This window comes from Trichomycterus rosablanca, chromosome 5 (assembly GCF_030014385.1).
Source record: "Trichomycterus rosablanca isolate fTriRos1 chromosome 5, fTriRos1.hap1, whole genome shotgun sequence".
NCBI classification, from domain to species: Eukaryota; Metazoa; Chordata; class Actinopteri; order Siluriformes; family Trichomycteridae; genus Trichomycterus; species Trichomycterus rosablanca.
In genome coordinates this window covers 17,116,618-17,128,825 of record NC_085992.1, presented here as the reverse complement: position 1 = coordinate 17,128,825, position 12,208 = coordinate 17,116,618, and the positions used below count along the sequence as shown (strand labels likewise).

Genomic DNA, 12,208 nt, shown 5'->3' with positions numbered 1-12,208 from the left:
TAAAAATACAGAATTGGCTAAAATCAAGCCTGGCTGTGTTGAACTGTCTTAAAATTTACATTTGGTGAAGTGGTTAATTAAGCAATCAAGTACAAGACAAGTACTTTTTTTCACACCTATGCAGTACTGAGAGGAATACATTGATTAAATAAATGTGTTTGTTGTTGAAGAGTCCAGGGAATATTATGAGTTGTATAGAGAGTAGATCGATCACAGCCTGTGTTGGTTTACAATCCTCCCAGAAGATGTATTTAAAGGACATGAAACCCCTTTCTCAAACAAAAATTGATTTATTCTATCCATTTTCAGCCAACTGCCCTTTCTTTATCCTATTTAGTCTAATCTCTCATATTTGTCAACTTCATTTTTTTGCATCTGTAGTCACTGTTGTATGTTTAAAAAGCTAAAGCACTTCCTTCAGAGTGAAATAAAATAAAATGCATTTCACTTTTAGTTTTTCTTATGCAACATGAGTGCAGGTTAACATCCATTTTTTACAATGCTGACTTTGGTTGGCAGTGTAACTGGAAAGAATACATCTGTAGATATGCAAGGACTAATGTGTGATGTATGATGTATGAGGGCAACTTAAAGGTTTCCAGGAATTTACTAATAAGTGATTTCAGCCAATTCCAAAACAGGCTTCTTTAATTTGACTGGAGTTAATACACTTTGCCAAAGAAGTCAACAAATGCACTTAAGTTTAAACAATAGATACTCATATGTACATGTGTAGTTGTTCAGATGTCATTAAGGTTTGAAGTGTAGTGTAGTCAAAATATAAATATTTACAATTTTCATGTTTATCTTTCAGTAAGTGTACATTTCAATGATGGTCCATAGTGGGATCATGAAAAAGAGTTAAAGTAGAATATGAAAAACTAATAATGGGAATATAAAAGAAATAAAAAGCATTAGGATTGTGTCACAGATTGTGCAAAACAACTGTTAAACATGCTGCTAAAAGAAAAAAAAAGAATTACCTTTGGTGCTTTGAGCCCTAAAAATAATATGAGATTATATAGCGTTTAATATTGTATTATCATCTTGCTATCTTAAACTTTCTTGTTGTCCAGTGATCAGACTAGCCTGCTGGATTTTTTTTAATGACATGGGACGAATCTCTGGAAACTGAGTCAGGGCAAGTAGAAGCTACTCTGGTATTTATCCTCTCCATTTAGGACACAACAGGTCTCTGATTTACACTATCTTTAATTTTTACAACCCCAGTGTTCCCAATAGGTGCTCTGACTGTTTGATTAACTGGGTGATGTTTATATTGGCTTGTAAAGTAGTGGTGCTGTGTAGTAATGCTTGTTAAAAGGTTAGTGAGCCTGACAATTGGCTACCTAACAGCTCACTCTGTTGAAAAGTAGGTGTTTTTTTTTTTTTAGAAATGTCTAGAACCAGAATTTAAGGACGTAAATTATTTTTCTTCGTCAATACACAATATTCAATAAAAAAAAGGGAACTGCTTCCAATTATCGCTATTTGGTTGGGGCAGCAATTAGGGGCTGTGCTAGGTCCATAAATATATGATTTAATGAGTTAGGAATAGAGCAGAGAGTAAAGAAGGAACTTCATTGACTTCCACAGAGCACTGAGGTCAAGATTAACAATCACAGCAAAAATCTAAGTGAAAAATGTAAATACAGCCTGATCAAATCTGTGTGAATTTCATCCTGGCAACTCATAGTATGACTCAGTAGTGTGTATGGCCCTCACCTTGCCTGTATGCTCTACCCACAACGTCTGGGGTTCTCTTCCCAGACCTGGATCAGGGCATCAGTGAGCTCCTGGACAGTCTGTGGCACCACTTGGTGGTGTCAGATGCACGTCCCAGAGATTCTCTATTGGATTCAGGTTTGAGAAATGTGAATCTCAATTGGATTCAGGTTTGGGAATTGTGAATCTCAATTGGATTTGGGTTTAAGGAATTGTGAATCTCAATTGGATTCAGGTTTGGGAATTGTGAATCTCAATTGGATTCGGGTTTAGGGAATTGTGAATCTCAATTGGATTTGGGTTTAGGGAATGTGAATCTCAATTGGATTTGGGTTTAGGGAATGTGAATCTCAACTGGATTCAGGTTTAGGAAATGTGAATCTCAATTGGATACAGGTTTGGGAATTGTGAATCTCAATTGGATTCAGGTTTAGGGAATGTGAATCTCAATTGGATTCAGGTTTAAGAAATGTGAATCTCAATCTCAAATGTGAATCTCACCGCATCAACACACCAGTCCCTCACTGAAGGTCATTTTATCAGGCTTTGCCATTGCTACTCCTGTTCCTCCTCACACAAAGGAGCAGATACAGGTCCTTCTGCTGGGTTGATACCCTTTAACAGACCCGTCTAGCTCTCTTCATGTAATGGCCCATATCCTATTATCTCCTTCATGCTCTTGAGACTGTGCTGGGAGACACAGCAAACCTATTTGAAATGGCACATATAGACCTGAATGGACTGTGGGTATCGTCTCATGCTACCAGTAGTGACAAGGACACTAGAAATGCAAATCTAGAGAAGAATCAGTCAGGAACGATAAAAAGAGAGCAATTTTCTGTGGCCACCACCTGCAAAACTATTGCAAGCACTGCAATGCCACTAACATGTTAAAGACATGGTAGTGTGAGTTGTACTCGTATGAGTGTATTTGGTGCAGCAGCGCTGTTGGAAATTTTAAATACTGTATACATTTCTGGCCACTCTCATATACCATGTTAGCAATGGTTGTGAGTGTCCAATGTACAGACCTGTTTTCCTCTGGTCACTTATCAGCAGACCCTGAGGTGTTTAAAAATCCCAACACTTCTGCACCTTCTATACTTACACCATGGGTTTTCAACCTTTTTGGACATGTGCCCCCTTCCATGTGCTGACCTTGAACTTGCGTCCATCCCCAACCCATAACCCCGCAAGCCACCCCCCCTCGCAGTTAAAATAACATAAACAATATAATAATATTATAGTATAATATAAAATACTATATTTAACGTAGTGAACATACAGAAAATGTTACTTCACAGAGCCAAGTCGAGGCAAAAGTACATCAGTTGCTAAGTTCGCTCGTTCAGTATACTCTGCTTTGACTGACAAACTTAGGTGAGCTAACTTTTAGCTTCACAGACAGAACTTGACTTGGCCACCGCTCTGTGGTAAAAGTCAGTTTAATTAAGCCTCCGACCAGTAAGGAAGGCGAGTCACACAAAATGTTCCAGTAGATGGTGTTTATTTAAAACTGCAGCATTCATTAATAACAGTAAAAACTGAGAGCTGACTGAGGAGAGAAACTCGGAAGGTGTACAAGCTTTGCTTCATACAAATACATACAAAGACTCACTTATGAACAGAGCATCTCCCACTATACACCTCTCTTAAAGACACACACACGTCCTATAACAGTCATTGTTTTTGTCACCGATTTATCTTCATTGTTAGCCCTATTTTTTAAGGTTTTGCTAGCCAGCGGTCCTTTTTCTTCCAGACTGAGCTGTATAACATTAAACATGAGTGTGTGCATGTTCAGCAAGGCTAATCAAATATGTCTTTTGTGGGTGAAAAATTAATTGCTTTAGTTTTAAAAGTAAAAAATCTCGTAATGTCACGCCCCCCTGGTTGGGGGCGCGGCCCACAGGTTAAAAACCCCTGACTTACACAACACTCATTGCAGTGCTTAGAACAGTTCACCACCCAAACATCATTGAGTCACTAGGGTTCTGTAAGTATACAGTTTAACTGGTAGTCTACAGTCTGTAACTGTACACCCATACAATACGATAGCATATAAAATAATTACTGACTGTACAAATTATCGGTGTACTTAATAAATTCCTTTGCATAGTGTGTACAAACCTACATTTACATTTATACCCATGCATATTTGGATTTTCAAATTTGTAAGCAATGATTTAGTGCAAATCACTCTCATATACCTATAAAGTCCCTGCTCATATTAATACGACACATTCATCTAAACATACAAATTGCCTGTGTCACACTCACAAATCAAAGCTCTGTTTTTCTGCAGTTCCTCAAACACACTGTCATAAATATTCATGCACTCACTGAGATAAACAGCACAATTCTTCAGACACGCGAGAACACAGATATGGTTTGTGTAAATATGTAAAATAAAATAAAAACCTTTAATCCATATATCTCTATGAATGTAAGATACAAAAGTCAACAACAAACGAACATAACATCACCGACAACCTCCATGTTTACATTATATAAGGTCATGAGATGTATAGTCAAGTCGGAAAGTCTGCACACCCCTTTCACCTTCTCCACATATTACAGACTCATTCTACAGTATAATAGATTAAGTTCATTTTATTGCCTCAAACATCTACACACAATCACCAATAATTACGAAGTGAAAACAGGGTTTAGAAAATATGCAATTTTATTTAGGGGTTACATATCTGTACACACCCTTTGGCAGCAATTACAGCTTCAAGGCGTCTTGGGAAAGAAGCTACGAGCTTGGCACACTTGTTTCTGGACATTTTTGCCCATTCCTCTTGGCATATCCTTGCAAGCTCCATCAGGTTGGATAGGGAGCGTCAGTACACAACCATTTTCAGCTCCTTCCACAGATCTTTGATTGGATTCAGGTCTGGGCTCTGGCTGGGCCACTGAAGGACATTCATAGACTTTCTTCAAAGCCACTCCTTTGTTCTCTTGGCTGTGTTCTTCGGGTCGTTGTCATGTTGTAAGGTAAAGCAGGTTTTCTTCAAGGATCTCTGTGTACTTAGCTGCATTCATCTTTCCCTCTATCTGGACTAGTCGCCCCGGTCCCACTGCTAAAAAACATCCCCACATCATGATGCTGCCACCGCCATGCTTCACTGTAGGGATGGCATTAGCCAGGTAATGAGGGGTGCCTGGTATCCTCCAGACGTGACGCTTGGTATTCAGGCCAAAAAGTTCAATTTTGGTTTAATCAGACCAGAGAATCTTGTTTCTCATGGTTTGAGAGTCCTCTAGGTGCCTTTTGGCAAACTCCAAGCAGGCTGTCATGTGCCTTTAACTAAGTAGTGGCTTCCGTCTGGCCACTCTACCATAAAGGCGTGATTTGTGGAGTGCTGCCTGGATGGTTGATCTTCTGATAGGTTCTCCCATCTCCACAAGGATACGCTGGAGCTGTCAGAGTGACCCTCGGGTTCCTGCTCACCTCCCTGGCCAAGGCCCGTCTTCCCCGATCGCTCAGTTTGGTCGGGCGGCCAGGTCTAGGAAGATTTTTGGTGGTTTCAAACTTCTTCCATTTACGAATGATGGTGGCCACTGTGCTCTTTGGGACCTGTAAAGCTGCAGCACTTTTTCTGTACCCTTCTCCAGATCTTTCTGAGGTCTGCAGATAATTCCTTTGACTTGGAGTTTGCTCTGATATGCACTGTCAACTGTGGGACCTTATATAGGCAGGTGTTGTCAATCCTCAATCATGTCCAATGAATTAAATTTACCATAGGTGAACCTTGGATCCTTCCATCCATGTGGATGTTACTTTGACACGTACCACCTACCTAAGCATTGTTGCAGACCATGTACACCCTTTCTTGGGAACGATATTTCCTGATGGCTGTGGCCTCTTTCAGCAGGATAATGCGCCCTGCCACAAAGCAAAATGGTTCAGAAATGGTTGGAGGAGCACAACAATGAGTTTAAGGTGTTGACTTGGCCTCCAAATTCCCCAGATCTCAATCCAATCGAGCATCTGTGGGATGTGCTGGACAAATAAGTTTGATCCATAGAGGCCCCACCACACAACTTACAGGAGTTAAAGGATCTTCTGCTAACATCTTGGTGCTAGATAGGTGTGAATTTTGCTCCAATAAATGTCAGTGTTTACGAGATTGGAAACAGATGTAGGATTTAGCCTCTGGGTTTTGTGCCGTGAGTAGGGTATGAGCTGGTCTAGCTATTGAAGAGAGTTTAAATGGAAATGTGACAGATCCCAGAGCCGAATGATTGGTAACATTTCAAAGACAGACAGCTAACAGAAATTCTAACAAATGAGTAGGAGGCGTTATGAACAGGTGTTGTTTGTGGACGTGAGCTTGCGAAATTAAATAAGAAATGTAATCCTAATGAAAGAATTTAAAAATAGTGAATAAAAATGAGACAATTAGCAAAATCCTCCACCATACGTCTAAGCATCTGTATGTATGACCTATAACCCGTGTGTGTAGGCTGTGATAGCTTTAGCTGGTGGTTAGCGACAGCTAGCCCACACTTTCTGTCACCGATGTGCACTTATAGAGAGAACTAATTAGGCACATAATACATTAGATCCACAACTGCAAGGCTAACAACACAGACACACCTCTCCACATTTATCGATAAAGACAAACAACAGATTAAGTGAGGAAGGATTTAGCATGGCAAGGTTCTTGCTGCCAGACATGAACCCTCTAATGAGACAGTACTGATGCCACCTCAGCCTTACCCCTCCGAGCTGTCCTGTAATTACTGTCTAAAGGCTTAAACTGAAGATTTGTTTAAATATACCCACCTCATTTTATGCCCACAGTACCTTCACTTTGAAGATCCAGTTCTGTTCTCTACTTGACTATAGACATTCCATTTCTCCATGATATACACTGATCAGCCATAACATTAAAACCACCTCCTTGTTTCTACACTCACTGTCCATTTTATCAGCTCCACTTACCCTATAGAAGCACTTTGTAGTTCTACAATTACTGACTGTAGTCCATATGTTTCTCTGCATGCTTTGTTAGCCCCTTTCATGCTGTTCTTCAATGGTCAGGACCCCCACAGGACCACCACAGAGCAGGTATTATTTAGGTGGTGGATGATTCTCAGCACTGCAGTGACACTGACATGGTGGTGGTGTGTTAGTGTGTGTTGTGCGGGTATGAGTGGATCAGGCACAGCAGCGCTGCTGGGGTTTTTAAAATACCGTGTCCACTCACTGTCCACTCTATTAGACACTCCTACCTAGTTGGTCCACCTTGTAGATGTAAAGTCAGAGACGATCGCTCATCTATTGCTGCTGTTTGAGTTGGTCATCTTCTAGACCTTCATCAATGGTCACAGGACGCTGCCCACGGGGCGCTGTTGGCTGGATATTTTTGGTTGGTGGACTATTCTCAGTCCAGCAGGGACAGTGAGGTGTTTAAAAACTCCATCAGCGCTGCTGTGTCTTATCCACTCATACCAGCACAACACACACTAACACACCACCACCATGTCAGTGTCACTGCAGTGCTGAGAATGATCCACCACCTAAATAATACCTGCTCTGTAGTGGTCCTGTGGGGGTCCTGACCATTGAAGAACAGCATGAAAGGGGCTAACAAAGCATGCAGAGAAACAGATGGACTACAGTCAGTAATTGTAGAACTACAAAGTGCTTCTATAGGGTAAGTGGAGCTGATAAAATGGACAGTGAGTGTAGAAACAAGGAGGTGGATTAAATGTTATGGCTGATCAGTGTATATTTTCATTTATTAGTAAAATATATTTTCATGATCTGCATTTCAGGTATTACAGACAGTCCAAATAATATTTATGCATGCAGTATTCATGAGATTTTCAAAGTGTTTTTTTGGAAGTTTTAGTCAAAAGACCATTTAGTCAAAAGACGTTTGAATAGTCAGGCGCAGTTGGACTTAGATGTTAGCCTGATGTTCCAATTCATCCCAAGGGGGTTCAGTGGTGTTGGGTCTTTGTAGAAGCCAATAAACTTTTTTCACACACAAGTCAAACTTTTTTCACACACAAGTCAAACTGTATCTTTATGGTCCTTGCTCTATGCATTGGGGCACAGTCATACAAAATATGTCCTAAACAAATTACATCACTTTTCTACACAGTCATGCTCAACTTTTTAATGCCATCAGCAAAAAATGTTTTTGGTTGAACGCGTAGCCACTGATGTACTGCTGCTTTCACATCATAATCACATGAAAATCTTCTTTCCCTTAAAGCTTTTTTTGAGCGGTCCAAAAAGGTGAAAATCGGATGGCGCTAAATCCAGACTATAAGCTCTCTCCCAGTCTCTCAGACACGACCAATTACTACTCCTCCCACCTTCACCATTTCCATCAAAAATATAAAAGTGCGGAAACTTTTTGAAGATCCCTCTTAATTTTATACACCTTTTAGCATGGGTGTGGATAAAACACCTGAATTTAATAATGATGTGTGTGTTAGATGTGTTCATTATTTTATGAGTGTCCACATGCCTTGGTCATATAGTGTATTTGGCAGTTTAATGCTGGTAATGTACTGTATATATCAGGATGTTTTTATTAGTTCTATAGACGTACAGTCTGCACCTACAGTAAGTTGCCAACTGAAGATTTGAACATTAAGTTGCTATTACTAATTACAGTTGTTAGTCTGTAGTTGATTTGCCTCCTTGGTTGTTTGCTTTCTGTTGCCCTAGATCCTAGTTCTCATTTTTTCTCAATTAGTTCCAAGTGTTCTTGACTTCTGGTTTCCTTCTATTATTGTAAAGGTTGGATTCTTTTTAATCACTTTGTTCTAAGTTCACTTGACATCATGTCCCCCTTTTCAGTTTTTAAGTAATCTCATCTCATCTCAGTCCATTTGTCTCCTACATTTCATAGCCCTTGGGTCTTTTATCCCTTTGGGTATCTTTTTTTTCTTCTACAGTTACTTGCTAGTCTTGTGAACAAATGTCCTCACATTTAAGCTTTTAGTTGACATACTTTCCAGGCCATTTATTTATTTATTTCTAATTGCTGCTTCCCCGGTCTCTGGTTTTACTTGTGTCCTAATTTACATTTTCATTTGTAGCATTTTCTTATCCGGAGAGACTTACAGAGGTGCTTCTACAGTAAACATTTCCTTACTCTAGTTCGAGTAAATAATAGTCCAAGGATACAAATCTGCTGACAGTTTTGTATCCAATCACAATTTTGGTAATTATTTTTGTGTCCTCCAGCCCCATGTTTCCTTGCAATCACTAGGTCCTAAATTGTTTTTTTTTTTTTAGTTTTGTTGTTGTATTTTTAAGGTTTCTTGTCCCTTCATCTGCTAAAACTGTGTTAGTATTTAATTCAATCATCTGTACTGTTTCTGTCCAAATCACAGTATTCCAAGTTACTAAGGTTGTTTTTTTTTCTGGCCACATAGTTTCTTAGCCCTTTGTTGCATGGTTTTTGGTTTATTGTTTCTTAGTCACCTAGTTCCACCTTTCCTTTGTGTTTGGGACCCTACTTTTACAGCTCTTTTAGTTATTATTTATAAGACAGATACAGATAGATAGACAGATATACAAATAGACAGACAGACAGACAGACAGACAGACAGACAGACAGACAGACAGACAGACAGACAGGCAGATAGATATACAGAGATGGATGGATGGATGGATGGATGGATAGATAGATAGATAGACAGACATATAGATAGATAGATAGATAGATAGATAGATAGATAGATAGATAGATAGATAGATAGATAGATAGATAGATAGACCACATTAAATGGCAATCCCAACAGTGTTTACACATAACAGACTCCTGTTTGTATGATTATGGATTTTTCTTTGTTGAACCTCTGCTAAGAACATTGACCATGAGCCTTAAATAGTTAAGATTCCTCAGGTCACTTTTCATAGTCACTGAGTTGGCAGGAGATTATCATAGTAAATAACCAGAACATTAGTGAGAATAAAGGAGAGAAAAGACATTTTTCTGTCTCGCTTGAGACGCTTTTAGACTTCACTTTTTTTGCTGTGTCACATTTACTGCCATTAGGTAATTCAAGTTTTTTAAATAACTGATTAGGTTTTAATGGGAATGTCAGCACTTGGCTCTTTTAAGCAAATGCATGTAGTAATACATGATGCAATTATTCATGGACCAATATTTTTAGAAATAAGGGGATATGTACCAACTTTATATCATTAGAGTATTTTAGTAGTCTGTCCAAATACATTAAAACAGTTGACCTGTCAACATACATGCAGTGGTTAAATAATAATATTAAAATAAGAAATACATAAGACACATAGTATATGAATAAATAAATGTTATGGAACTTTGTCCCAACTCATCTTGTGCCAGCAACATGATAGAAGTTTTGAATGATGGAAGACTTCCAATCCATAATGTTTCTTAAAACTGTTTAAACTGCATAAACTTTTAACAGTACTGAACACTATCAATCCATTTTTCTTGGCTTGTATGTGTTCACAGATGGGTCAGAAGGTCCTCTCCAGACAGATCAATACTAGAGAGCCAGTGAAAGGAGTCCTGATGTCATACACAATAACAGACCTGCGAATCCCACTGTCCTACGAGGTGGGCCTTACTCCCATTACCTCTTTCAGCAGTGGAGACATCGTCACCCGCACCATCCAGTACTCAGAGCGTGAGTTAAACAACATTAGCTGACCTTGTTAGAATGGCACTAAGAACCTCTGACACTAGCCTTGTTTTGTAATGTTTTTGTTTAGCAGTTGTCATAATTCTTTTGTTAATGTGCTTAGACTTCCTAGCTCAAGTGATTGCTTTGCTACTGCCTAGAAGTCTGTGGGTTTAATGCAACATTATTATGAATATAGGAGCAGAACTTGCCCAAAAGGCATTACAGTCTATGCAAAAAAAGGAAAGAGAACGTACACACACGAGCAAGGTTTAATATTTCAAACTGTCTTCATAAATTTGAATGGCAGTCTTAATATTTCTTTGTGACTGAATAATTTGCATGCTCTTTGTGGGTTTTCTAAAATGAAATTCAATGCAAAAACATTTCAAACTATGTATTGTGTTAAACTATTAATTTAGTTGTGTAGAAAGTCTATAAAGGCCCTTGGTTTCTTGGCCTTCTAATTCATTGTAGTAGAGAACTATTAGGATTAACTACAGCTGTTGACTTATCTATTCCCACATAAAAAGGTCTAGTTTGACTGCATCCTTTACAAAGTACAAAAACACTTACCAAATGCTTAGCAAATCCTGGTTTAGATGGTCAGATGTAATCTAATAACCATCAACTAATAACAATAATTTAGTCATGTATAAACTTCTATATGGTCCTTTAACTTAGTTTCTCAGCCTTCTAGACTATTAGGATTAACTACAGCTGTTGACTTATCTATTCCCACATAAAAAGGTCTAGTTTGACTGCATCCTTTACAAAGTACAAAAACACTTACCAAATACTTAGCAAATCCTGGTTCAGATCATTGAATGTACTCTAATAACCATCAACTAATATCAATAACTTAAAATTAAAACTACTAATAGGTGCCGCTGGTCCATTGTCAAGCCAATGTAAATTAAGACATTTACATTTTTGGCATTTAATAGACACTTTTATCCAAAGAGACTTACAGTGTAAGCAATTGAGGGTTAGGGGCCTTGCTCAAAGGCCCAACAGTGGCAACTTGGCAGTGGTAGGGTTTGAACCAGCAACCTTATGCTTACAAGTCCAGTACTTTAACTACTAGGCTACAACTGCCCTTGTCAAGACCATGGCACTTGCTTGACTGTGGACAGTGTCACTCATGTTACAGCTTCCAATTAATAACAAACCTATTTTTTGTTTTTCTTGGATTGCACCGGGTGGCACGGTGGCTAAGTGGGTAGCACTGTTGCCTAACAGCAAGAAGAAGTTCCTGGGTTTGATTCCCAGGTGGGGCGGTCCGGGTTCTTTCTGTGTGGAGTTTGCATGTTCTCCCCGTGTCCGCATGGGTTTACTCCGGGTGCTCTGGTTTCCTCCCACAGTCCAAAGACATGCAAGTGAGGTGAACTGGAGATACTAAATTGTCCGTGACTGTGTTTGATATAACCTTGTGAACTGATGAACCTTGTGTGATGAGTAACTACTCTTCCTGTCATGAATGTAACCAAAAGAGTAGAACATGACGTTAAAATCCTAATAAACAAACTTGGATTACACCTGCCCATTCATATGCAATTTCTGCAAGTTGACAGTTTGTTCCACTGTTTAACACGCTTGTTTACATATAAATAACTATCATGCAAATAAGGTAACCAAAGGATAAGTCTGATGTCTCTTTATGACCAAAAGTATATAGACACCTGATCATGAGCTTATTAGATACTCTATTCCAAAAACCAGTAACATGACGCAGGGCCCCATCTCCACAGGCTATAACACCCACTTTTCAGAGAAGGATTCACAAGATTTTAAAGTGTGTCTGTGCTAATCTGTGTGCGACACAGATGTTATACAA

The 12,208-nt window shown here is 39.0% G+C and overlaps 1 protein-coding gene across 1 annotated transcript in view; it reads left to right on the top strand.

The window, feature by feature from the left end:
• LOC134314369 (MAM domain-containing glycosylphosphatidylinositol anchor protein 1) overlaps window positions 1-12,208 on the top strand; it is a 294,987-nt gene that overhangs the window by 241,813 nt on the left and 40,966 nt on the right. The window contains exon 11 of the mRNA XM_062994950.1: window positions 10,203-10,377. Coding sequence (XP_062851020.1) covers window positions 10,203-10,377 — 175 coding nt within the window. The remainder of the gene's footprint in view (window positions 1-10,202; window positions 10,378-12,208) is intronic.